A 27,373-nucleotide genomic window follows, 5' to 3' on the forward strand; every position below is an offset into this window, starting at 1 on the left:
GCTGGCCCTGAGTTTAAGTCCCTGGTTGGGCACAAAAAAAGGAAAGAAAGAAAGAAAGAAAGAAAGAAAGAAAGAAAGAAAGAAAGAAAGAAAGAAAAGAAAAGAAAAAAGAACTCCATGGTTCTGACTTTAGGATTTGCAGAATCTTTGCTCCCCTCCCACCCCAAGCTCTGGATGAGCCCCTTCTAGGATATTTTGTCCTCTCCCCCCCCCTCACCGTGGCTAGAGTTATCTGAGAATCTGTCTTCCATGTATCCCAACCCACACACGCCATTCTCATGTGCAGAGAAGTGGTCAGAGGTGTCACAGCTCAGTCCCTCAAGCCCTTTAGAAGCAATGGCCTTTGGAGTCTGTGATGAGCAGATATCTCCTGACCCGAGGAGGTAAAGATGAAAAGGAATGCCAGGGGCTCTGGGAAAGGCAAGAGCAGGGGTGAAAAGAGCAAAAGACAAGCTAGACTATCACACCCACACCGGAAAATACTTTGTTGGGTGACCAAAAGAAAGAGCCACAAGGCACAGGCCTGTGCTGGAGTAGAGGCTTGGGTGAAGGTCAAAGGAGGCACCTGTGTCCCTTGAATTACGTGCCATATGAAGTTTGCTTCTGCTCCAGTCCTGCCACAGCTGGCTGTGTCTAGGAAGCTCATGGCAGGCTCCTCTGAGCCTCCATTTCATTTAGGTCAATTTCCAATGGAGCAGAAAAAAGCCAAGTAAGAGCAGAAGACCTTGAGTTCAAGCTCCAGTGCTGGCCTAATAACAGTAATCATAATCACAATCATAATCACAATGGATCAAATCACCCCTGTGCAGGGGTTTTGAGATGGTGCAAGGAGATTTGAGAGAATGTGCTGGGTGACCCTGAGGTGAATTGCATCCCCTCTCTGTGCCAATTCAGAGGGTCTCTAATTTCTTCCACATCACCTCTTTTCAGAAGAGAAGGGCCGAAGTCTGCAGGATCCTAACAGACTAGATTCTGTCAACACTGCTGGGAGAGCCCAGTGGGACATGGGAGTGATGGTGAGGGAATGTGTACCTTTGGGAAGCTATGGGGACAGGGTCTGAAGGCCTGTCCTAGGGCTACTGATTAGAGCTCTGGAGTTGTAGAGAGGAAGAATTTTTTAAAAAAGGGCAAGAAGTTTACATAGTCAGGTAGTCAGGTTAACCCCTGCATCCGCCTGGGATCTGGCTGATTCTCAGAGGTTTTCTGCTTCCAGGGAGGTGTTCAGCTCCCGTCTTGAGAGCCTCACTCCCACTTAGGGGCATGCCATAATTCCGGTCATCTGCCTGCAAAAGGTTTCTGGAATCTTAAAAATATCACTTAGTTTTCTTAATTTATCTGTTTTCTCAAAACAGGGCTTTGTTATGAGTCTCCCAGGCTGGCCTTGAACTCTCCGCCAGCCTGCCCAGTGGTAGGTACCACCCCATGTGGCTTCTTCCTTGCTTTTTTTCTTGATGTTCTCAACCTTGAAGGAAGGAGAAAGTTATCATAGGTAAAATTAGGGCTAATCAGCCTCGTCCTGCCGAGCCCTTCTTTCTGAGAGAGAGGGGGATTTCTTCGACCAAGGGCTGTTTGGATGTTTATCACAGCATTTGCAGGCAATACAGGGAAGCCAAGGCAAGCTGATAAGGAGCATGTGTGCCTTTCCTGTCAGGTACCAAGTGATTTCTCAAGTCTGATATGGCCTGTGGGCTAGAAGTTTCCTTAGATGATTAACAACCATGGGCAGAGTTGAACAGGAATCTGATCCAAAGTTTAAGGTAACAAAGAAGTCCAGGTGAAGTCCAGGTGAAGCAAAGCAGCCTTCAAGTCCCTGTGGCTGAAGTGCCATCTGATCCCCTTGAAGCCCTTTCAGGGGTTCAGCCAAATTCACTTTTAGGCCTCTGCCCTCTTTGCTGGTACCTGCTCTCTCCCTGAATGTCCAGTAAGACCCTGTCTTACCCTGCGATGTCTTACTATGTGTCTAGCAAGAAGTGCTTGTTCAGTGTGCTTGTTCAGAGAGTGTGAATGTTGGCTGACTTGACCATATAGATCACTGGGACTTCCTCAAAGGATGGAGAAACTGAGGCACAGAGAAACGACCTCCCCTCCTCCCAGATGGTGAGGGAACCTGACCACCAGAGACAGCCATCAGACAAATGAAGCTGGGCTACTCTTGAATAAAGTTGACTCGGTGGCTGGCTGGCGTGGGTTGTGGAATTTCTAAACATCCCTTCACATCCTGAGAGAACAGGCGACGGGAGGGAGCAGAGGGAAAGGAGGAAGAAAAACAAGAAACTTGGGGGAAAAAAAAAGAGAGGGGGGGAGAAATACTGAAATTGAAAACAGACATACGCGTCCACCCTCCCTGGTCACCCCTCCCCTTCTCCCAGCCAGGCCAATCAGAAGCCGCCCTGCAGCCTTTCCCCCAAAGTGGGGGGTGGGGGCGGGAAGCCCACACTGCTGTGAGCTGACCAGCCCGCAGTCCCTGCTGCTCTGTCTGGGACTTGGGATCACTCTGTGAGCAACTTGGAGCCAACAGAGGGGACCGAAGAGGAGAGAGACAAACCCCTCTGACCAGACCCGACGCCAGCAGCAGCAGCAGCCTGTGTCTGCCTGACACAGACTGCCAGACCCAGGGCGGGCCCTCCTGGCAGCTCTGCTCCTCCCAAAGGATGCTTCAGTAGTGAGGCGAGGCTGGAGTGAGTGAGTCCTCACTTCTGCACACCCCTCCATTCCCCCCGAGTCTCCTGGAGTTTGCAAAGGTCCTGCTTGCCCTTCTACTCAGCCGTTACTTACTTTGGGTCCAGCAAAGTCTTTCTGATCCTAAGGAGAGGGCAGTGGAAGAACTTCCTGGAAGAGGTATCAGCCCATAGCCTGGGACTGTACCCAGAAGCCAGCAGCAACAGCAAGGTAAGTGCAGGAAAGGAGAATGCCGCCCCACGTTCTTCTGGCTTCAGCCTGCACTATGTTGGGTAGGAAAAAGGAAAACATTTTTTTTTTTTTAACAAAACCAGATGGGAGGAGGCTGGGAAGTAGTGGGTGATGTAAGGGCCTGAGGAGCCAGTTCCCTCCTCCCTCTCCAGGGTAGGTAGCTTTGGCTTCCTTCGCTCACTTACTCCCCTCTTCTCTTCTAACCCCCACCTCCCTGAGACTTCTGGGTGCCTGCACTCTCCAGGCACAGCACAGCTGATGGGGTCCAGAGAGAACTGGAAGGGACAGTCCAGAGCTGGCAAGAAGGGTACATAGAAAGGGACTTAGCATGAAACTGGGACCAAAAGGCCCTATGAAATCCCTGCCCCTTGAGTCAAGCCTTGTTCATTCTGGCCCTGGGCCAGTCAAACTGCCAAGCAACCTTTGGCGATTTTAATGGATTTGCAAATTTTCCAGATTCCTAAGATGTCCTTCCAAACCCCCAGCCACTGGGCAAGTTCTAGGTCAGAAAGTTCTGGGTGGAGATGGGGAACTAATCTGGCCGGTCAACTCCAGGGCCTTCTGTGTGAAGAGGGGCTGTGACCTGACCCTTTCTTTCAGTCCAAGGCTGCTCTGTCCTTACTCTTCTCATTCTGCACTGGCCCCATCTCAACTAGGTCTTAAACCAGAGTTTGCACACACTGCTTCCCCTGCTAGTAGCCACTGTGCCTCCTGTAGCCACCTATCCACCATCCACTCTAGCAGAGTGCCAGGACAGTGGCAGCACGGAGAAGGCTCACTTGCCCCTGGGGCAGATATGTGTAGCAGAGTGTTTCTTCCTTGGCTTTAACCAATCGCTTGCTGTAAAAACTATAGCACTTGTAGCTCCTACTATGTCACTGTTCCCGGCTGGAGTTTTTCTGTCCACCAAATGCAGAATCTATAGAAAGAATGCCCACCATTCTGTGTAGGGGTATTTGTTCTTTATCTATCACTGCCTGGAACACCCTTCCTCATCACTTTTTTTTTTTCTCCTCTTCGAAGCAGCCTTCCTGGGTTTCCCCAATATTCCAGGTGCCTTCCATGCCCTCCTTGCTAGGCCCTTGCTACTTGGTCCTCTCTATTCTGTTTGTCAGAAGAGAGATCAGTCAGGGCTAAGTGTGTTTTTTTTTTTAAGTGTTTTTTTTTTTTTAGTTGTAATATAAAGGGGATGTACCGAGGGTTGCAGGTACATAAGTCAGGTAATGAGTACATGTTTTGGGGGGGACAATGTCACCCTTTCCCTTGTTATCTCTCAGTTTTTCCTTCACAACCCTGCCCATAAGTTGTAAAGTTTATTTCTAACATAGTGTCTAATGAATATCCCTGCTGCATTTGTTCCCCTTTATCTCTCTATTTCTGTGCCTCCCCTTACCCAAAGACAGATAAATGAATAAACAAGACCAAAAAAAAAAAGAAGAAGAAAGAAAGAAAAAGAAACAGAAACAACAAGGAATTTAAAAGCCTCTTGTTAGGCCCAGGTTTTTACTGTCTCATGTTCTGGCCCCAGTGGCCAGCCCTGAATGGGTGGGTACTATGGAGAACGGAAGGAGGAGGGACTTACCGAAGACCCCCTGTTCAAGTCTCCTGCCTTCCTTGTGTATTTCTGTCTATCTCAAGCCAGGAGGAGCATTCTTGCTTAGCCCTGTACTCTCCCAGTCTGCACAAAATCCCCTAAGATCTTCTGAAGCCATGCACCACCCTCCCCCTAATCTCTGGGCAGGAGGTCTTCAATCCATAGCAAGAGGCCATGTACCTGTGGTGGTCCCAACCCTGGCTAGCCCTCCCCCACACCCCGACCTCAAGCACAGGGTCGGATATTGCACTGCCTTAGAATCCAGGCTGCTGTTGCCTCTGTTTTGCAAATGAGGAAATTGGGGTTTGGAGCCACTAAGAGACTTTCCAGGCTCACACAGTTAAGAGTTGGCATTTAGGCAAAGTTTGCCTGGACTTAAAGGTTTAACCCTATGTTATCCTAGGAGCTCCTGGGTCAGCCAGGCTAACTCCTGGCTTCATACTATCCCCAGGAGGAAGTGACTGCCCTCAGTCCTGGCTGCTGGTAAGGGTTCCAGGACTGGGCCCCAGAGCCTACCACCCTCCCTTCCACGGTTATCAGCAGCCCTCCCTCTGTGGGAAGAAGAGCTGGGTTGTAATTGCCTACAGATGTGAAAGCATGATTGATTCAGAGTCAGTGGCTCTGTGCTTGGCCTGCCTTCCTGCACAGGCACTGTGGAGCCAGCCTCAGGCCTTCCTGTCTCTTCCCTGAGCTGCCTGCGTACCCAGAGGTAGTGTGCTCTGAGGATAAGCCACTCGAAGTGTGAGCATCAGTGGACATGCCTTAACCTCTGACTAGCCTGATGGCTGCCTGTCAGTCTCCCTCAATCTGTCTCTGAACCCCAGGACTCCTGTACTACTTGGGGTAGACCTGGAGCTGTGGGCTGGGCTGAGAGAAGTCCATTGGTCCTACACAGACTACCAGCTGATGTAAACCATTTGCAACCCACAAAGGCTTCCTCTGCCTACCGGAGGAACTCAGACAATTCTGGATAGTCAGAGACAGCTGCCTTTCAAAGGGCATGAGAGAAGACCCTGGCATTTTGTTTAGGATAGGCTGGAGAGAGAGAGAGAGAGAGAGGAAGGAATGACAAGGTCCCCAGACATTTTCCACTTATTTCTTTTCTTTTCTTTTTGCCACTCCTGGGGCTTGAACTCAGGGCCTGGATATGACCCTTGGACTTTCTCTAGGCAAGTGCTCTACTACTTGAGCTACAATACCACTTCCAGCTTTTCTGTGTATGTGGCACCAAGGAATCAAACTCAGGGCTTTGTGCATGCTAGGCAAGCACTCTACCACTAGGCCACACTCCTGGCCTCGTGAATCCTTCACATGGGATTTTTTTTTTTTTTCACAGTCCCTCCGCTGGAGAGAAGACAGGTAGGGAAGAGATGTGACCCCTCCCCAGGGATGTGGCATCTCCACTAAGAAGCAGCGTAGGCAGACAGTATAACAGGAAGTAGTTCTCGCTGAGCACTTACTATGTGTGTTTTAATTGTGTCTATTACCTCCCAGTTCAAGGCTCTATTTCTTAGTACTTAGGACATCACTGACATCCTAGAAGTTTTGTTAATCCCTATTTAATAAATGTTTAAATAAGTCTATCATTGCAACAAAGTTGAGAAGTAACTGCAAACTCTCCCCAGTTTGACGAAGAAAGGCCGGCCCAGAGGAGGTCTACCAGCTGCCCAGAGTTCTACAGTTAGAAAGTGGAGGAGATAGGTTTTTCAACTGGGCATTTCTCATCCAAAGTCCTGTGATATGAGGCTGGGTGGGGTGAGGACCTAGCATAAATTCTGAAGTTGTGCCTCAACTTTGGGGTGCTGTCCACATTCCAACCCCCAATCATATGACCGTGGTCCTCAGTCTGCCAAATAGTCAAAGAAAGAGGTGGACCTCATGATTGTTAAGTTCCCTTCCAGTCGTAGAACAATTCCAGGATTCCAAGCTCCACCAGCCCAGATTGGCAGCCACACAAGCTGGGCTGTGTACTCAGGGATCATGCATATTTAACTTCCCAATGAAAGGGTTTTTCTTACCCTTTCTCAACGCATTGCAGAAAGAGGTCAAGATCAATGACTGCTAATGGAAAACTTCAACCTGCGATCAGGGGGAGGAACTTTCTGACAGATAGAGGGGCCCTTAGTATGTTTCATTTCCCGGACAGCAGAGCTCACATACCCCTTTTCCTGGGATATAAATGCAAGGAGAGCTTAGAGATACTGCTGTTAGGGATTGTGTATGAGGTTTCTCTCAGTGCCTAGCTTTCCAATCTCATAGGCTCTGATTGTGAGAAGGAAGGTTGTTGTAACAGATCAACAAGAGGGTCCAGAGGCCAAGGGGGAACACTTGATGCTTCCAGTGGGGGTGTCACCTCCCCAGGTCTCCCCAGTCTTCACACCCAAGCCCCAGGAAAGCATCCCAGGCTCCAAAGTCCTTCTTCCCTGAGATTTTTAAGGGTCCCCCCATTGGAAGCACCAGGTGAAAATCAAAGCCTGCAGCTTTACCTGTATTCATGCCTTACTCCTCCCCTTGCAGAGGAGAGCTGTTTGATGTCTTGGGCGCTAAAGCCTTTCATCTGCCTGAGGTACCAGCTTCTCCACCCCATGATAGATAGGGTTGTCCCTTGGGAGAACCAAAGTAGCTTGAAGTTCCCGGATGTTAGAGATAAAAAGGGCTTTGAGGGTTAACCTGGTTTGACTTCTCAACCATCTGGCTGGGAAATGGAAATGATGCCCCTCAGCCATACAGATTGCAGGTGATGATGCTGCAGAGCCTGAGCTTCCCTTTGAACCATATGTGTGCCATATATCCCCCCACACCCCAGCTAAATACCCAAAGGGACCAGATCTACCTCTGTCACCCAGTGCTCACTGGGAGTGATGCTAGGAGCCAGAGAAATACAGCCACCTCCATGAAGGATGGGAAGCCCCGGGAAGTTTTCTGGACAATAAAATGACTAGTCATATCCTTTCTCTAGTTTCTTCTTATATAAAGAAGAGGTCAGGGGACCCTGGAGGCCCATGAACTCTGCCTTTAGCTCCTGGAAGTCCACCACAGGCTTCTTGTGGCTGTTATCCTATTATCTCTACCCCCACACCCCCATTCTTATTACTGCTCTGTCACTTTCTTGTCTTAGAAAGTGGACTTTTCCCATCCCCAAGAGATAGGACTCCATCAGCCTGTCTATTCCTGAAGCTGGGGCTGAGAATGGGAGGCAGGGATGAGGAAGAGACAGTGCTCAGCTTTGTAAACACATCGCAGAAATCCATGCCCCTCATCTCAGTACTGGAATTGCTCAAGTTTGACCCGAGGGGCTGTCAGCTGCTCCCATCTCATTGTATCTGGTGATATCAACTCCCAGCCTGGATGTATCTGCCGAATGCTTAATGTAGTAGTGGATAGGCAAGGAAAAAATGCATGGCATGATAGAAAAATGGCTTGGCACATGGATGAACGGATGTGTGGTTGGATAGGTGGGTGAGTGGGTGAGTAGATGGACGGATGGATGGAAAGACAGATGATCTCTTCTTTAGGAAACAAGAATAACTTTATAGGCATTTAACTTCATGAGGACTCAGAAGTAAGAAAGGACCCACAGGTATCATCTCAATTCTTGTTTGTCTTTGCCAGTCCTGGGGCTTGAACTCAGGGCCTGGACAGTGTCCCTGAGCTTCTTTTGCTCGAGACTAGCACTCTACTATTTGAGCCATAGCACCATTTCCCGCTTCTGGCTTTTTCTGTGTATGTGGTACTAAGGAATCGAATCCAGGGCTTCATGCATGCTAGACAAGTACTCTACCACTAAGCCACATTCCCTGTCCTCATCTTGAAATTTTGAATAATTAACAAGGAGCCCCATTTGGTCATCTTGCACTTGTCACACTAATTATGTAATTGGTTCATTCTGCCAGAGGCTTCAGCCTGGGTTTTAGATGGCCTCATTCTGAAAACTAGCCTTTCTGTCACCACTTTCCTCAGCCCAATTCACAGCTTCCATGAAATATCAGCCTGCTCATGACACTGTCCTCTATGAAACCACCTCTCCCGCAATGCTTGCTATTACTGTATCACCACCATCCAGTCAGCAGAGAACCACCCACCATCGCTACCTATGCCTTGAAAAGTTGGTGTCATGGTACCTCTAGAGCAAAACTCAAATCCTCATCCAGAACACCAAATCTTTTCCAAAGACACACCTCCATCCCAGCCCATCTCCTGCCTTGTTGCCAAAGAACCTTGATTTCTGCCCTAATAAATCTGTTGCTGTAGATTCTCCTACATTCCTTGATGTCTCCACCTTGCCAGCTTTGCTCACACAGAGCCCTGTGGAATGCCCTGCTCTGGCATCGTCTGCCAAAGAGCTCAACTAAACCCTGAAGCCCTGGCTTGAGGCCACCTCCCTCAGGAAGCCCTCTACCCCCTCCTTTGCTGGAATGATTCTATAACCATAATAGTTGCCATTTACTGAGAACCTATTATAAGCCACATGTTCATCATCATCTCAACCCACAGAGTAGAGAAGGGATTCTTATGCCATCTCTCAGGACAGTTAGTTAGACTTAGAGAGGAGACTTGGGACTTGGACCTGGGATTAAGTAATATCAAATTAAAGCTGTTCTTCCTGCCCTGGCTCCCATGCCATTTCCCTGCCCAGAGTGGCACCACCCCCCTGATCAGAGAGGGTTACCATTGTCTATCCATCCCAGGCCCTAGTGAATCTTGTGTTCAGAGCTCACATTATATAATCATTTGATCTCATGCTATATCAGCATCTATTGAGCACCTACTATAGGCTCAATGCCATATTAGGAACTTAGAGAGATGCTAAATTACTGAGAGATATTTTCTGATTCATGGGAAGTCAAATTGAGGCCTTGGGACAGAGGTATAGGAAGGAGTCAGGTGCCTGCCAGTGGACCAGAGATGTCGTGCTGGCCCATCAGGAACTGAGCGCACTGCTCCTTGCCGAGGCTCAATACAAAGGGCTGCTATCAGACCTGTACCATCAGCAGCTCTGCTTTCCCAAGGGGAAACTTCCCTACCCTGTCGTTTATCCTATGCATCTCACTACTGACAAGCCAGTCTGGCAGAGGCTTGGCTATGTAGCCAAGGCTGGCTAAGTGAGTGAGTAATTCTCCCTTGAATGAGTTAGAAAGAAGATGGTCTCTACGTGCCAGGCCCTGTCCTGAGCATTTTGTTGTGTTAACTCCATCCACAGCTTCAACAACTCAGTGGCCAGCTTGACTGACAGATCGGGATACTGAGGCACAGAGAGGCCAAGTATCAGGCAATGAGAGAATCAGAAGGAAATAACGGCAGGAAGAAGGGCAGGTAGAGGCTGGGAAAGCATGAGGGTAAATGAAACGTGGACATTTTCTCTCTTCTTGATCGGCTGCCCAAAAGGAATCTGACAGGAATCTCAATGTCCCATAATTGGCACTGATTAGTAGCGGGTATTCTCATTAGCTAGCTACCCCTGCCCAATTTGCAGGCTCTGGGCTGGGGGGGGGTCAGTTGGGACAGGCCCTGGGGCCTGCCTGCCCCCTGTCCACTGGCTCTGAGGGGACATTCTCTTGGCGGTCCCCACCCTGCCCATGGCTGATCCCGGCTGGAAGCAGCCAGGGGAACAGAAGGTTTGCTTGTCTGTGCCTGCCGCGCTCCCCTCCCCAGTCTCAGCCTGGGACCCCTCTCAGGGGCTCCTCTGGATGCCAGGACCTGGCATTCTCTGTTGCCATGGCATCTGTTGGAGATGAGGCTCTGGAGGGTGGGGGTGGGGAGGGCAGCTGAAGGATGTGGAATCTTAGAACAGCACTGGTGGAGACCTTGGACACCCAGAGGCCACTCCATCTCATGGACCTTCTGATGCCCCCTAATTTGAAAACAAACAAAAGCCCCAACTAGTTTGGAGTCAAGCACTCTACTAAATGGTGGGGCCAGGCCTAGATTCTCCTTAGCAAGAAAGTTTGTCCTCAACCTTTTCTGCTGACCCCCAATGAAACTACGGAAGGGATTTAAGTTCTATCTCTACGTTGGCTTGCAAATTTCCCTTGCAAGACCCTTGTCTAGCAACTCCCTCTGTAGAGAACCTGAACAATTCATGCTACCAGTAGCCCCTTCTCCACTTCCTCCTCGGCAGGGTTTTAGTGTGTCCTCTTATCCCTGACAGCATGGATTCGGGAGGGACCTATGTGGGTAAATGCCTCACGGGAACAGTGCCCTGCCAACAGAGTTCTTCCTAGGCAGGTGACAGGCAACTAAGAAAATAAATGTGGTGATGCACAGGCGGCTTACTCCTGTAACTCCAGCTACTCAGGAAGTTGAGATCTGGAGAATCATGGTTCAAGAAGACAGCCCAGAATGAAAAGTCCATGAGATACCATCTCCAATGAACCAGCAAAACAGCAAGGCTGGAGGTATGGCTCAAGAGAGCAAATCTAAGACCTGAGTTCAAACCTTAGTACTGGCAAAAATAAGCTTTGGACTTAAACCATCCCAAGTTTGTGTTCTGGCTCTCATGCTCCTTGGCAATGTCACTTTGGGAAAGCTACCAAACCTCCCTGAGACTCCATTTCCTTTTCTGTTAAATGAAAATGAGTATGCATCTTCATAAGACTATTGTATGGATGAAACAGAATCCCCAAACTATCTCATTTAGTGGAGCATTTGTCTCCAAAATTTTAGGTTAGGGGACATCAGAAAAGTAAGTGAAAAAGAAAATGTTCTGGGTTCAAGATATAGAGGCAGGCAGCATCTGGTGGCAGTATACAACGATCTGAACTCTGGCTTTAAAAATATTTTAATTTAATTTCATGTTGAGTTCCAGTACTGGAACTCAAACTTGGGACCTTAAGTTTTCACATGGCTCTTTCCTACTCAGGACTAGAGCACTATTCTAGAGCAACACTTCTACTTCTGACTTTTGGTGATTAATTGGAGATAAGGGTCTCCAATTAAAAAAAAGTCTTTTTTTTTTGCCTGGGCTTGGAACCATGATACTCAGATCTCAGTCTCCTGACATGAGCCACTAGTGCCTAGTCTTTTTTGGGGGAGGGGGTGGTGGGGATTTATTGTGACTATTGCTTCCTGCTGAGAGGCAGTCATATGAATGGCTGGTGGGGGGGAGAATGCAGTTTGCCTGGCTAGCATTGTGATATTGGGCAAATGGTAAGACTTCTCGGAGCCTTGTTTTCCTCATCTGGACAATGGGAAAACAGCACCATGTCACAGAAAGTGTTGCCCAGTTATTGTGCCTAAGTCAGAGAGAGCTGAATTCCTTTGAAAGGGCTGATGAGGAAGGACCCAAGTGGGACTCCAGGGCTCTTGGAGCCAGGGTTCAAGTGCCAGGCCATATGGCCTTGAGGGTGGCTGTGGGGGTTAAGTACCAAAAGCCAATAAGACTCCACCGGAAGTAGGAAGTGCTTGTTGGACAGGCAGGCAGGCAGGCAGGCAGGCGCTGCGGTATGCATGGGCCCCCCTTTCTCCATGACCTCCTTCCCAGGCCTTTTCCCAGCCTGCATGGGGACCAGGCCCCCTCCCTTGGGCCTCAGCACCGCGAGGCACACACTGAGCACTTTCCCACGCCCTGTTCCAAGCCGATGGGCCCGTCATCACCCCCACCCCACAGGCACACACACACTCTGGGGGTTGCTGCAGCGGGGGTGGTAGGGGGGGTGCTCAGGCTGTGGGGGGATCAGTCCGTTCTTTATCTGCCTGGCCCCATTCCAGACAGATGTTTCATTTTATTTTGGATTTCCAGAAAATAGGTCATTTTTTTCCATTGTGGCCCTGGGGAGGCCTCTTGGGGAGAGGAGCCCAGAGTGGGTGACGTGTATGGGACCCTGGGGAGACAGCAGCCTTCCTCCCTTCGGGATGAGGCGATGTGGCAGAACCAAGGCATGACAGTTCTTAGGCACAGGGCCAGGGAGAGCACCAAGGGCCAGGGTTGGAAGATGTCAGAGTATTGTACAGAGATTCTCCTGAGTAGAACAGAGGGTCTGGCTGGAAGTGAGGAGCCAGGAGAGGGGGCACAGAGGCAGCTAGAGGACACTAGGTCTGTGTTGGAGGGGACAAGAAGGGCATTCTGTGGGACCAGCAGTGTACTTTTGTCCCTTTATATGGCTGTGGCCCCCACCCCAATCTAGTAACAACAGTAGATAGAGAGTAAGCCTGTCTAGCCCTCTTCTCATTGTATGCTTGGGTTACCTTGCTCGCCTTCTGGCCCTTAATGAGTCCCCGATAATGTGGGGAGAGTCAGTGTGTATGGGAAGCATGCTGGGCCTTCTCCTGATCAAGATGTGACAAGATCACATCCACATCTTGGCTTTCTTGGGGAAGGCCACATGAGAGAAATTCTCTGCCAGTTCCAAACTCAGCTGCTGTCACCAGCAGACTCACCAACAGCTGGCCAAGAACTGCCCCTGGCTTCAGATGTCTTTTGCCCCCACGCATCCCGGGCCTGAAACTGGCTGCAGTCTCTGAGCTGAGTCATGGCATCCCGTCTGGGGCCCCTCCCCTGTGCCCTCACTCCACCCCAGCTGCCTTCTAGAGCAACCACAATGAGTACCAGACTTGACAGTTGGCTCTCTACTCCATTGTACAGCTGGGGAAACGAAGGGATGGATAGACGGCAGAGCTGGGTTTAGATCTCAGGTTTCCTTCCTCGCTTCCTAAAGTTCAGCTCAGGACCTGAGAAGACAGTTACGTTGCTCCTGCCAGCCATTTAGCAGGTCACTCCTCTGATCCTGTCACCCAGCTCTGCCTGGCTGGAACAAAGCAGGTACAGTGACAAGAACATGCTATGGACAGAGAGGGCAGAGCCATGGTCTGAACAGCTCTGCTGATTTTTAATTTTATTCATTTTTTATTATCTTTAAGTAGTTGTACAAAGGGGTTTCCATTCAATAAATCAGTTTATAAGACAACATCTTGATCAATGCCACCCTTCCATCATTCTGTGTCTTTCCTTCTTCCTTCCTTCCTCCTTTCTTTCTTTCTTTCTTTCTTTCTTTCTTTCTTTCTTTCTTTCTTTCTCTCTCTCTCTCTCTCTCTCTCTCTCTCTCTCTCTCTCTCTCTCTCTCTCTCTTTCTTTCTTTCTTTCCCTCTGTCATGGGGCTTGAACTCTGGGCTTGGGCTCTTCAGCTTAAAGCTATTGTTCTACCACTTGAGCCATAGTCCCACTTCCAGTTAATTGGAGATAAGAGTTGCATGGACTTTTGTGCCCGGGTTGGCTTTAAGTAACTAGGATTACAGGCTCCTGACTTCTCCTGTGTCTGTCTGTCTGTCTGTCTTTCTTTCTTTCTTTCTTTCTTTCTTTCTTTCTTTCTTTCTTTCTTTCTTGTCTTGGGGTTTGAACTCAGGGCTTGGGCACTATTCTTGGGCTTTCTCAAGGCTAGCTAGCACTCTACCATTTGAGCTACAGCATCACCTCCAGCTATTTTCCTCTCATTCTGGCTTCTGTCAATCTGTTGTCTGTCTCTAGGTCAAGTGTTCCATTGTCCCCTGGTGTCATTCTCCCCCTCCTCCTCCTCCTGTCCTCCTCACCCTCCTCTTCCTCCTCTTCTTTTTCTTTTTGTCTTCTTCTTCCTCTTCTTCCTCCTCCTCTTCTTCTTCTCCTTCTCCTCCTCCTCTCCTCCTCCTCCTCCTCCTTCTTCTTCTCCCTCCTCCTCCTCCTCCTCCTCCTCCTCCTCCTCCTCCTCCTCCTCCTCCTCCTCCTCTTCTTCTTCTTCTTCTTCTTCTTCTTCTTCTTCTTCTTCTTCTTCTTCTTCTTCTTTTTCTTCTGGTAGTAGTGGGGCTTGAACTCTGGGCCTTGTATTTTCACTTGGTCTTTTCACTCACAACTGGCCCCCTACCACTTCAGTCACAGCTCCATGTCTGGCTTTTTACTTATTTCGAGATAGGAGTCTCAAGAATTGGTCTGCTTGGGCTGGCTTTGAACCATGGTTCTCATATCTCAGCAGGAGATATAGGTATGAGCCATAGGCACCCAGCTGCCAAGGCTTCTTTTATGCTGGGAAAGTGCTATTCCACTGAGCTACATCTCAGAACATTTCATGCCAACTTTTAATCTCATTGCTCTTGTCTCCCAGTATGTATACACTCCTGTCATTCCTATTCTAAGCCCGTACTCCAAGCCAGAAGCAAGGAAGCAGGTTCAGCCACGAACCTCCCTCTCCAGCATTCAGTCACCAAGGCCATCAAAACCCTGCTGATTGTGTGTGTGTGTGTGTGTGTGTGTGTGTGTGTGTGTGTGTGCGTGCGTGTGTGTGTGCCAGTACTGGAGCTTGAACTCAGGTCCCAGACATTGTCCTGTAGCTTTTTTTGTGTGAGGTAGATACTGTATACCATTTGAACTACAGTTCCATTTCTGGCTTTTTGGTGGTTAATTGGAGATCAATTCTCTTAGACATTCTTACCTGGGCTGGCTTTGAACCTTGATCTTCCTATCTCAGCCTCCTGAGAAGCTAGGATTAGAGGTGTGAGCCATTGATACCTGGCTAAATCCTGTTGAATCTAAGCTACATTAACCTCAAATCCATCAGTTCCCATCAGTCCCCAACCAGACAAGCATGGTAATCGGGTGACTGGTCAGAGATGGGGTGCAGGAAGTTGTCAGGGAATGTGGAATCACCCTACCTCATTCTGGTCTCTGCTTTATTATTGCCTGACTTGCATTCCTGGGCAAGTTTCTAAACAACTCTCTGCTTTAGTTTTCCTGCCTACAACATGAAAAATAATCACTAGGCATTGCTGACTCATATCTGTAACCCTCCTACACAGGGGGCTGAGATCTGAAAATCAAAATCAGCTTGGGTAGGAAAATTCATGAAACTCTTATTTCCAATTAACCATCAAAAAGCCAGAAGTAGAGGTGTGAGTCAAGCGGTTGAACACAAGCCTTGAATGAAAAAGACATGGGACAGTGCCCTGGCCCGGAGTTTGAGCCGCAGCACAAAAAGAAAGAAAAAGGAAGGAAGGAAGGAAGGAAGGAAGGAAGGAAAAAAGAAAGGAAGGCCAGCAATGATCATGGTATATAGAGTTGTCTGAAGATCGAGTGCATCGACACATGTCTGGTGCTCGGAACTGCCAATATACAGCTTTCTGCTGGTCTGCTCCCACACTGATGAGAGGTTCAGAGGCATTGGGGTTCTGTATGCACATGTTCTGTGCCTGTCCTGCTCATGAAAGTTCTGTCATTTATCAGTGTGCCCATGGGAAAGCATCAGGCAGCAGCAGTCTGTGCAGTGTGCACGTGTGTTTTGTGTGGGCACACACATGGCAAATGCCTGTGTGGGGGTTGGGCACACAGCAGCTGCACACGCATGTGTTTCAGAGGAGCGTGAGAACGAGTGCGTGGGCAGGCGTCTGCACTGCGTGCATGTGCTCGCCGTGTGCTGGCCTCCCTCAGCTTCCCCCGCGCCCCCTCCCCCCCACCACAGCAATGCAAGTCCCCCTGTTCAGCCTACTCATGTCGTGGGAGCCTCGGGACCCCGAGGGAGGGAAGCTGCTGCAGCGGATGTGGCCAAGATGGACTGGATTTATTTAGATTAAGGCGGTGGGAAAGGGGTGGAGAATCAAATGTTTGTAGGGAGGGAGGGGCGGGGCTCTGAAGTCGACTCTCCTGGAGCATGCTGGCTCCCCTGGGTTTGGGGGCCTCACTCTGGTTCCCCTAAGAGGCTGCTCTGATTCACTGTGAGGAGACGGGCCTGGCCTTCTTGACAAATGCTGAGGCTATCCTGGCATTCCTTTGCAAAGGCCAGTGGCTTGAGGGCCCCTGAATGTGACACCTATGCTGATATGGGTGGCTCTTCCTTGGAGTACAGATGCTTCTTTGAAGAAAGGAAGTTGTCACAGGCAAGTCGCCATTGAGGTCAACTGTCTAGAATCCCTTGTGGCTTGTTGGAACACAGCTTCTGCATAAAGGCCATAGGCATTAAGGGCCAACTGGAGATGATCAGAACCATCCAAGACCCCGGAAGTCATGTCTATGTGCTCCAAGAGACGCTCCAGTGTGTGCTAGACTTCTGGCTTGCTGTCCTTACCACCCTTTCCTGGGGTTCTGCATCCCAAGTTCATTTGGCAGCAAGTCACCCAAATGACTATTATTTAACTCCTAATTATATAGAGGGGCAAACAAAGCCAGAGAGGGGCCCAGTGTGTCTAAAGTCTCACAGCAGGTCAATGAAAAAGGACCAGGGACACTGGAGGCACAAAGGGAGATACTGAAGCCAGGCGCTGGTGCCTCACACCTGTAATCCTATCTACTCAGGAAAGTGAGATCTGAGGATTGTAGTTCAAATCCAGCCCAAGCTAGACAGTCCTTGAGATTCTTTTCTCCAATTAACCATCAGAAAACTGGAAGTGGTGCTGTGGTTCAAAGTGGTAGAGCACTAGCTTTGAGCAAAAAGACATCAGGGACTGCGTTCAGGTCCTGAATTCAAGCCGCCCCCCCCAGACTCCCCAAGTTAAAATGAGATACTTCATGGATTATTGTTAGATTACTCTAGCCTCAGAAATATCCTTCCCTCTTGGCTAGCTCCATTTCCTCAAACTTCTCCATTGAGACGCTTCTTAAAGACAAACCTCCTCTTTGAATGGTCAAAAAGGCAGAGCTTTGGAATAAGGATAGTTTTTTGAAATAGCCTAGCCAGTCATTTTTATCTAGAAAGGGAAACAGAGTCTAGAGAAAGGTGGAGACTTGCTCAGTCCTTGTGAGGAAAACTGAAGTGTGTGTTTCATAAAGAATCCAGCAGTCCCCAATCCCTGGGCTGTCCATTCTCCTCCCCTAAAGCATCTATACTCTCCTAAACTCATTGTCTAGTCTCTCCCCTTCCACAGCCCAAATCTGCCATTTTTTTTTGTGTTTCTAGGTCATAATTACGCACCTCTCTGGCCTCTGCTGGTCCATTTAGAAAGGGTCTCTCCTAGCTCAGAGTCTCGGGACTCGAAGCCAACCCCAGCCCCAATCCTAGCAGGCAGCAGCTCAAAGGAGAGAAGACAGAGTGCCATAAAGAAGCAGGGTCAGGGGCTACATGCCATGAGGTCCCAGCCTACACGGCCAGCCCGGCCTTCCAGAGCCAGGCCAGCCCTCTTGCAGTGACCTCCTGTCTCCTAGCCAGGCGGCTAAATTCCTTCTTTAGAATAATAAACAGTGTGGCCAGCCAGAGAGATTGGGAGGGGAGAGAGGAAGGCCGAGATGGCCCCCTCCCCCAGCCTGGGCTGCTAATGATTTTCTTTGGCCCAGATCTCTGGCAGGAAGTAGGGAGCCAGAGGGGCACCCACCTAAAAGGCAGATGGGCCTCTGTGGGGGCTGCGGGCTGTGCGTGGGCAACTGTTCCATCTTGCCCAAGGGGGCCTGAAGTCCAGCTGGAGGGGCTGGTTAGGGAGGGATGGGAGTGGGGGGTGCTGAGGAGGGAATATCAGGCTGGCTGGGATTTGATCTTACGAAGCAATTCAGAGTAAGGAGAGGAAGACATGAAGGGAAGCTCAGGTAGACTGCTCTGAAGGGAGAGAAAAGGAAGAGAAAAGCAGATTTACCTGAACTGATTATTGGGATGTTACATAGAGTTGGGCTATGGATCATAAACAAAGGATCAAGCCTCTCTATCATGAGTGTGTGTGTGTGTGTGTGTGTGTGTGTGTGTGTGTGTGTGTGTGTATCAGTCCTAGGCCTTAAACTCAGGACCTGGACACTATTTCTTAGTTTGTTTTGATCAAGGCTGGCACTCTACCACTTGAACCACAACTCTTTTTCTGGCTTTTTTTGGGGGGTGATTAATTGGAGATAAGAATCTCACAGACATTCCTGCCAGGCCTGGCTTTCAATCACTGTCCTCAGATCTCATCTTCTGAGTAAATAGGATTACAGGCCTGAGCCCTTGGTACCTGCCATCTGATCCTTCTTTAATGTCTGACTTCAGCTCTGATAAACAGCACCCATTGCCCATTATCCCGATTCAAGAATGGGAGGCTCAGTCCACAGAAGTAGCCATGGCATATATAGACCTAGTTCCCAGCTCTGGGTTGGAAACTAGAAGGGGGTGGGGAGAGTGGAGAAATGCCCTGTGCAGGAGCTGGAGTGGCCAAGCTGGGCAGCACACAGTAATGAGTGGAGTGTCACAGCTTCAGGAGGCTCACTGCTGCCCTGTCCCCTTGACCCTTCTCCTATTTCTTGCCCTTCAGGTCCCTGTTTACTCCTGGCCCCCTTCCTTTGGGAGCTGCTGGTTGCTGATTGCTGGTTGTGATTATTTGGCTCCTGAGGGGAGGGGTTAAAACCCATCTGATTCAATCTGTTTCTGCATCCCCACTTCTGACTGCATCCAGCATTGTGTATTTCCTGCATCTCCTCTCACTGTCTTGTCTTTGTTTCCTTCTCATCAGTTAGCTCTCTGGCTCCCTCTTGAGCAGGGTCTTCTTCCCTTCTCAGAGCCTCAGTTTCCCCATCTTCGATGCTGGGACGGAGGTAAGAAGCATGGCTTCAATGGTCCCGAAAGATCTACAAAGCCTGCCAAGTTCCATGGCGCTGGGACCCCAGCCCCTCTCCTCTGGGCCTCCCAGTGCTGCTGTGGTCTGAGTAGGGGGGCCAGGCCCAGCCCCCACATTCCACAGCTCCAACTCCTCCCGCTTCCCTTCCCACAGCCGCCCCATTTCCTGTTGTGCTTGTGGAGGGAGCTGTGGGAGTTCTCTGGGTTCTGGCTTAGCCCTCCTTCTCCCCTAGGCCTTTCATCACACTTTCCCAAATATTTGTCCTGGCAGATAAGTGCCTGGTATTGGAACTGTCACCAGAGGACAAGCTGTCAGAGGTGGCAGGCCCCTGGACACTAGCCCGATGTCCCCACCCCATTGTACTTATAGGAAAACTAAGGCCCAGAGAAGCAAAGGACTCAGCCAAGGCCACACGTTGGTTAGGAATGGAGAGAAGAGAGCCTGGAGACAGGACTCTGGATGTTCCAGGGAGGGCTCATTCTGCAGGAGGCTTTAGTACTAAGAGGATCCCGATGCTACCTCTGCCCTGAGTCCTGACTGGGGTTTTGTTTTGTTTTGTTTTTGCCAGTCCTGAGGCTTGAACTCAGGGCCTGGGCACTGTCTCTGAGCTTCTTTTGCTCAAGGCTTACACTCTACCCCTTGAGCCTCAGAGCCAGTTCTGGCTTTTTCTGTGTATGTGGTACTGGGGAATCGAACCCAGGGCTTCATGCATGCTAGGCGAGCGCTCTACCACTAAGCCCCATTCCCAGCCAACTGACTCTTGTTTTACTCCGCAGGACACCATGCAGCCTCCAGGTGTGATGCCAGCTTGGCTCCTCAAAGGTAAGTAGACTGGACATGAGATAGGGCCTTGGCAAGCTAGAAAGTGGAGCCAGTGTGGCTGGTGCATATTAAAACCAGGCCTGGAAAGGCCAGAAGCATTGCTGTCCTCTTGGGCTTTAATATCCTTTGCTTTTCCTTTTTTTGCCTCTGCAGAGCCCTCAGCTGCCCACTTATTCACTTAGGAGCCATCAGCAGACTCTTCCTTGTCTACAACCATCCATGCAAATCCCTGCTCGGCCCTCCCTATCCTGCTGCACCCTGTAACAGTCACCACTGGCTTTCTATCTCTCCTTGGTTGGGCTGCTTGCAAGCAGTCTCTAGGACTGGAAGAATGTCTAAGCTAGCAATGACAAGCCAATGGCCTTCCCTTCAGGCTGGTGCCAGAGACCTGGCTTACTGCCTGTCTGCCTATCCCAATTTTCATCACCAGGGACCCATGAGGGCATGGATTACAAAACACTTCCCCAGAGGATGCCATAAGAGGAGAGAAATCACATCATACACACACACACACACACACACACACACACACACACACACACACTCCTTGCACACACTCAGTCACCTCCAGCTCCCAGGCCCCTCAGCATCTCTCCTGCCGCAATCTAAGTTACCTTAGCACCCCCGCTCTCCCACTCCCTTCTCAAGCTCAGGCTTCACAGGAACCTGGACAGCTGCAGGGAAGCGGCCTAGAAAGTGACCTGGGAAATAATGCAGGAACTGGTGGCTGGAGAATTGCTTCCCGAGGATTTCCTGACCCCCTTCTCCAGCTTACTGCGTGAATACAATACTGCTGATGGACTCAGAGGCTTGGGTCTAGAGAAATGGAGACAGAGCCGCAATGCCTCCTGGGGGCTCTGGCAGAGGTCCATTGAGCCTAGAACCCCTGACAGAGGATTGCAGTCAGTGTTGGGTAGGGAGGTGTGTTTTTCCAGGATGTGGAGATTATGCATACACACCTCTGATTTTTGATACCTCCTGTCCCAAAGGCCAGTTGCTGTTGCTGCCCCTGCTATTGCTGCTGGGACCACTGACCTCCCAAAGTCTGGACACCATGCCTTCAGGCCCAGAGCTTGTGTTCAATGCCTCCAGCGACATTGTTCTCATCTGCTCGGGTTCAGCTCCGGTGTTGTGGGAACGGTTGTCCAAGGCACCCCCCCAGCAATTTGCTAAGACCCGGAGCGGTACCTTCTCCAGCACACTGAGACTGGACAACGTCACCGGCTTAGACACCGGAGAATACTTTTGCACTTACAACAGCTCCTTTGGGCTGGAGTCTGGTGAACGAAAACGGCTCTACATGTTTGTGTCAGGTAAGGCCCCGTGGCCTGTGTGCAACTCCCTTACCCTCTCTACCAAAGGTGGAGATGGGTCATCTAAGAATGTTAGAGCATCTATCTTAGTCCATGTTTGCTGATATAATACAATCTTTCCTGAGAATGGTTAATTTGTAATGCAGGACAACGTGTTAAGGTACCATTCTGAAGGCTAGGCAGTTCAAGATAAAAGGCCAGCATCAAGAAAGGGTCTCCTTCTTGTTGAACCAGCCCATAGAAAAAAGCAGAAGGGAAAGAAGGGATGCAAAAAGAACTTGCCCTCCCCCCATTTTGTTACATATTTATTCTAGATTTTGATTAATTAACTAATTAATTATTGCTGGTACTGGGGCTAGATCTTAGAGCCTGGGGGCACTGACTCTTAGCTTTTTGCTCAAGGCTGAAACTCTACCACTTGAGACAACAGCTCCATTTCTGTATTTTTCCTGGCTCATTAGAAATATTCTCAAGGACTTTCCTATCAAGGCAGGCATCAAACCATAATCTTCAGATCTCAGTCTCCTGAGTAGCTAGGATCACAGAACCAATTGTGCCCTGAAACCTTGAGCTTCGTTATTGTATGAGTTTTTTGTTTGTTTGCCTTTGTCAGTTGTAGGGCTTGAACTCAGGTCTGGGGTGCTATCCCTGAACTTTTTTTTTTTTTTTGCTCAAGGCTAACACTCCACTGATTTGAGCCAGAGCTCCATGTCTGGATTTTGGGTGGTTAATTGGAGAGAAAAGTCTTATGGACTTTATTACTCTGGCTGGCTTTGAATCATGATCCTCACATCTCAGCCTCCTGAGTATCTAGGATTATAGGCATGAGTCACCAGTACCTGTCAGATTCTCGTTTTCTTTTTTTTTTTTTTTTTGCCAGTCCTGGGCTTGAGCTCAGGGCCTGAGCACTGTCCTTGGACTTTCTCAAGGCTAGAGCTCTACCACTTGAGCCTCAGCACCACTTCTGGCTTTTTTTTCTATGTATGTGGTACCGAGGAATCGAACCCGGGTCTTCATGCATGCTAGGCAAGCACTTTAACCACTAGGCCAAACTCCCGGCCCCAAGATTCTCGTTTTCTTAAGTGAAAATGTCCTCCTCATTCAGAGGTATGATTGTGTAGTAAACAAATGGAAAGACCTTGCTTGCTCTTTTTAGAATGGCACCAATCCTTCCCACGAAGCCCTCATAATGAATCTCCTCGTGAAGACCCCGCCTCCTGACATTGTCACAACATCAATTAACGAGGCCAGAACAGCATCCCTAGTCTGTATAGGAGAGGTTGAGGGCCAGAAGGGGAAAGAAATGTGTTTAAAGTCACCTGGCAATTAGCAGACTAGAAAGGAATCATTTCCTTCATTTCCTCTTTTCTTGGCTCTATTCCTGCAGATCCGAACATCATCTTCCTTCCTCAGAACTCCGACGACCTATTCATCTTTCTCATGGAAGTCTCTGAGACTACAATTCCCTGCCGAGTGACAGACCCTCATTTGGAGGTGACACTGCATGAGAAGAAAGTGGACACCCCACTACCTATTCCTTACGACCACCAGCGAGGCTTCTCTGGTATCTTTGAGGACAAGACCTACATCTGTAAAGCCATGGTCGAGGACAGGGAAGTGGAGTCTGATGCCTATTATATCTACAGCCTCCAAGGTGAGCTCCCTTTTCTGGCCTGACATTCAGTAGCACCAAGTGGAATTTACCAAATGTGCAATTCCAGTTGCTACTCAGGAGGCTGAAATCTGAGAATTAAGGTTCAAAGTTAGCCTGGGCAGAAAAGTCCATGTGACTTTTATCTTCAATTAACTAACAAAAAGCTGGAAGTAGAGGCATGGCTCATGAGTTCTAGCATTGAGCAAAACAAAGACAAAAGCAAGTGAGAGCATGAGGCTCAAGCATGTGTGTGGGGACACACACACAGACACACACACACTCACTCACTCACCATTTTTACATCAGTTCTCATTGCAGGCTTGGAGTTAGCATTTCCTCCATTTCACAGATGAAAAAACTGAGGCTCTGAGAGACAAATGGAGTTCGTTCATCCTCTTAAATGCATTAGTGGCAGAACTGATCTATCAAATGTGGTGAGCAGATTAGGCTTTGGAGCTTGTTGAATCTGAATTCCAGCTCAGCCATTTTCCATACAAATGATTTGTACCCAGTACATCAACTTTTGAGCCTTCATTTGCCACTATAAAACAACAACAGTGAGTGGGACATCTGTGGCTCAGGCCTGTAATCCTAGCTAATCAGGAAGCTGAGATCTGAGGATTGTAGTTCAAAGCCAGTCTGGCAGGAAAGTCTGTGAGATTTTTATCTCTAATTAACCACAAAAAGCCAGAGTTGAAGCTATGGCTCAAGTGGTAGAACGCTAGCCTTGAGTACAACAGCTCAGGGACAGTGCTCAGGCCCAGAGTTCAAGCTCTGGGACAGGCAAAAACAAAATAAGGCAAAAAAAAAAATAGCCAAGGGCAATGATTACTGCCTACCTCTCAAGATTAAAGAAGAAATAAAAAGATGACACTTACCTTGCATGTGGTAAGTGCTCAGTAAACTCCTGTGCTAGACCCCCAGAGGATACTTAGCTTTCCAGACTCTTACCCGTCTAGAATGACATAGATTTTGTCCTGTTCACAGCTCTAGCCCAGTGCCTGCATTAGTGGTTGGCATATAGTAGGTATTTGATAAATATGATTGAATGAGTGACCCCTCCGTACCAGTTGCCTCTTCCCTTTTTGAGCCCCCAAGTCCATGTGCTGGTGGTGGCCTATGCAGCCCTAAATCCATACCTTTGTCTTTCCTTCAGTATCATCCATCAATGTCTCAGTGAGCGCGGTGCAGACTGTGGTCCGACAGGGTGAGAATATCACCATCTTGTGCATAGTGACTGGGACTGAGGTGGTCAACTTTGAATGGACATACCCTCGCATGGAGGTAAAGCTGGGCCAGGGGTTTGGAGGAGGGGTCAGGCAAGGGTGGACGGACATCTCAGCAGGCATACTGAGTTTTCACGGGCCCCTCCTGATGTGGGGACCCTTCCTCCCTTGTCCCTGCAGAGTGGACGGAAGATAGAGCCCGTGACAGACTTCCTCCTTGACATGCCCTCCCACATTCGCTCCATCCTGCACGTCCCCAGTGCAGAACTGGGGGATTCGGGGATCTACACCTGCAATGTGTCGGAGAGTGTGACTGAGAATGGAGATGAGAAGGCTGTCAATATCACAGTGCTTGGTGGGTGTGATGGACACGGCCCTCAGCCCTAATTTGAACTGGATCCAGCTTCTGCCGTGGCCCTGGGGCCACTTTACAGTGCAGTCTTAGACTGTAGTAGCCAAAACTCCAGTTCCAGGAGTTAGCCTAATGCCAACCCAGACTTTCCACCCCGCCAGAATTTTAGCCTCAGCTTGATATTTGATCTCAGCCTCCATGCCAGGCGGCAGATTACCAAATCCAACCACAGAGTTGGCTTGAGGCACCAGCATACCTCAGCTATAACACCAAACTGGAAGAAAGAACTAGAACCCCAGTCTCAGCCTCAAACCGGCTCTAATACCAATACTGGGCCCTTGATTCAGTCCAGCCTCAACTTTAACCCTAGCTCCAACTCTGGAAGGTTTCCTAAAACCAGAACCACCACACCAAAAAGATGCTCCGCCTCTGAAAGCCCCGCCCCCGGAGGGCACTTCCCCTATTGGTGTCGGACCATAGCCCCGCCCCTGCCCCAAAGTCCCGCCCCAGGCCCCCGCCCCCACCCCAGAGCCCCGCCCCGGGCCCCGCCCCTGGGAGGCACGTCCCATTGGTGTCTGACCATAGCCCCGCCCCTGCCCCAGGGCCCCGCCCCCGCCCCCGAGCCCCGCCCCTTGGAAGGCACGCCCCATTGGCGGCTGACCATAGCCCCGCCCCCACGGCCCTCCCCTGACCACCCTACCTTACAGAGGTCGGCTACGTGAGGCTGCAGGAGGAGGTGAACCCTGTAGAAGTTGCCGAGCTGCACCAGAGCCGAACTGTGCAGGTGATGTTCGAAGCCTATCCGCCACCTTCTGTCTTGTGGTTTAAGGACAACCGCACCCTAGCGGACTCTAACGCCGGCGAGATCATCCTGTCCACGCGCAATGTGTCGGAGACCTGGTGAGCAGGGCCTTCAACCACCGCTATTCTTGAGGGCCCGTGATGAGCCAGCCAGACACCTTGGCAGGTGATGGGACGCTAAAGGTCGAAGAGCAAAAAGTTCCATTCCTCGGATAGTTTCTGATCTCTTGGGGGACACAGATACTGGTTATGGGCTGAGAGGCAGCCCAGGTAAAGCCTGTGGGCCAGTAGGGCTGTTTGCTGTCACCTCTGTTATCTCTGAGGCTAGAAACTAGCATACTAACAGAAACTGTGGGGTTAGGTAAGACAAAGCAGGTCAGGCCCCTCAGAAGGGATGAGGTGAGGGAGGAGAATTGTGCATACCCTGTCCAGTTTTTCACCAGCCTTGCTCTTGGCTCTGTGAACTGCCTGTGGGTTAGATTCAGGAGATTGGATTTGAGTCTTGGCTCTGCCACTGCCTTGGAGATCTGGTCAAGCCCCTTCTCCCTGGGCCTCTGTCCAGGAATGTGGGGTAGAGTAAGCATTCCTCCAGCTCTGACTGCCTGCTCTCCTGGATGGTCCTGCTCCCTAGGTATGTGTCAGAACTGACGCTTGTGCGGGTGAACGTGGCAGAGGCTGGCTATTACACCATGCTGGTCTTCCATGAAGATGCTGAAGCCCAGCTCTCCTTCAGGCTGCAAGTCAATGGTGAGGATTACTTATGTCTGCCTTTTCCCTCTCCAGCTCCATTCCTGTTGCTGCCTACAATCTGTTGGAAAGGGAATCTAGAACTAAGGAGTCTCCTCCTCCTCCACCCCCACCTCCTCCTCTTCCTCCTTTTCCTCCTCCTCTTCTTCTCCTTCTTCACCTTCTTTGTCTTGTCTTTGTCTTGGTCGGTCATGGGGTTTGAACTTACGGCCTGGGCACTGTCCCTGACCTGTTTTGCACAAGGATAGTGCTCTACCACTTGAGCCACAGCACCATTTCCACTTTTCTGGTAGTTGATTGGAGATAAAAGTTTCATGGACTTTCGTGCCCAGGCTGGCTTTGAACCATGACCCTTAGATCTCAGCCTCCTGAGTAGTTAGGATTACAAGAGTGAGCCAAGGCACCCAGCTATTGCAAGATTCTTATCTCCAATGAATCACCAAAAAGCCAAAAGTGAAGCTATGATTCATTCAAGTAGTAGAGTAGCAGCCTTGACTTAAAAAGCTAAAGTATAGGGGCGAGGAGTTTGGCCTAGTGGTAAAGTGCTTGCCTAGCATGCACGAAGACTCAGTACCACATACATAGAAAAAAGCCGGAAGTGGTTCTGAGGCTCAAATGGTAGAGCTCTAGCCTTGAGAATGTCCAAGGACAGTGCTCAGGCCCTGAACTTAAGCCCATAACTGGAAAAAAAAATGCTAAAGGATAGTGCCCAGGCCTTGAGTTCAAGCCCCAGTTCACACACACACACACACACACACACACGACAGATTAGAAAGTAATAAGTGCTACAAGACAGGGAAGGCAGGGAGAAAGACTGGGTATAAAGGGTGGTAAAGGTTGCACTTTTAAACCTGATGATCAGAGTTGGCATCACTGACCAAGAATACTTGGAGAAGAGTGTACCCAAGGCCAACTGCCAGAGCTTGACAAAAATCTGTGTGGGGACTAGAGGTGTGGTTCAAATGGAGCCTGATTAGCAAGCACAGGCTTTGGGTTCAAACTAATATATAAGAAAGGGAAGGAGGACAGGAGGGAGGGAAGGAAGGGAGAAAGTCACAGGTCCTCAATGAGGTGTTTGTGTGGACAGAACAGAGGGTGGGGGCAAGTGGTCAGGTATGACGTCAGAGGAGAAGACAGGTAACACGGGATGGGCAGGACAGAAGGGGGGAGGTAAGTAAGGAGGGCAGAACAGATGTAGGGCCCGGTGCAGTGTTGGCTTCTACTGTGATTAAGAGGAACAACCATCTCTGAGGTTTGAACAAATGAATGACAGAGGATGACTTCATGTTTTGTCAGTTCACTTTCTAAAAATAAAGTTATTTTTTAAGACAAAATGTAACCTCTCAACTGTAGATGGAAAATCAGCATCACATGTCATAAATATAAAGCAAGCACAAAAATAAACTCAGAAAAAAAAACCCAACAAAACAGTGCTATTCAATTCTAGGTTTCTGGAGCGAGGCTACCCAGAGCTTTGCAGTGAAGCCTGCC

The 27,373-nt window shown here is 49.5% G+C and overlaps 1 protein-coding gene across 1 annotated transcript in view; it reads left to right on the plus strand.

Moving 5' to 3' along the window:
• The first annotated feature begins 2,692 nt into the window (after positions 1 to 2,692).
• Positions 2,693 to 27,373, plus strand: part of Pdgfrb (platelet derived growth factor receptor beta) — a 40,671-nt gene continuing 15,990 nt past the window's right edge. The window contains exons 1-8 of the mRNA XM_090331236.1: positions 2,693 to 2,889; positions 19,744 to 19,789; positions 20,779 to 21,102; positions 22,490 to 22,756; positions 23,913 to 24,040; positions 24,163 to 24,337; positions 25,042 to 25,234; positions 25,767 to 25,882. Coding sequence (XP_090187362.1) covers positions 19,750 to 19,789; positions 20,779 to 21,102; positions 22,490 to 22,756; positions 23,913 to 24,040; positions 24,163 to 24,337; positions 25,042 to 25,234; positions 25,767 to 25,882 — 1,243 coding nt within the window. The 5' untranslated portion in view covers positions 2,693 to 2,889; positions 19,744 to 19,749. The remainder of the gene's footprint in view (positions 2,890 to 19,743; positions 19,790 to 20,778; positions 21,103 to 22,489; positions 22,757 to 23,912; positions 24,041 to 24,162; positions 24,338 to 25,041; positions 25,235 to 25,766; positions 25,883 to 27,373) is intronic.

The sequence above is a fragment of the Megascapheus bottae genome, chromosome 4 (assembly GCF_031878675.1).
Source record: "Megascapheus bottae isolate mThoBot1 chromosome 4, mThoBot2.hap1, whole genome shotgun sequence".
In the NCBI taxonomy this organism is placed as follows: Eukaryota; Metazoa; Chordata; class Mammalia; order Rodentia; family Geomyidae; genus Megascapheus; species Megascapheus bottae.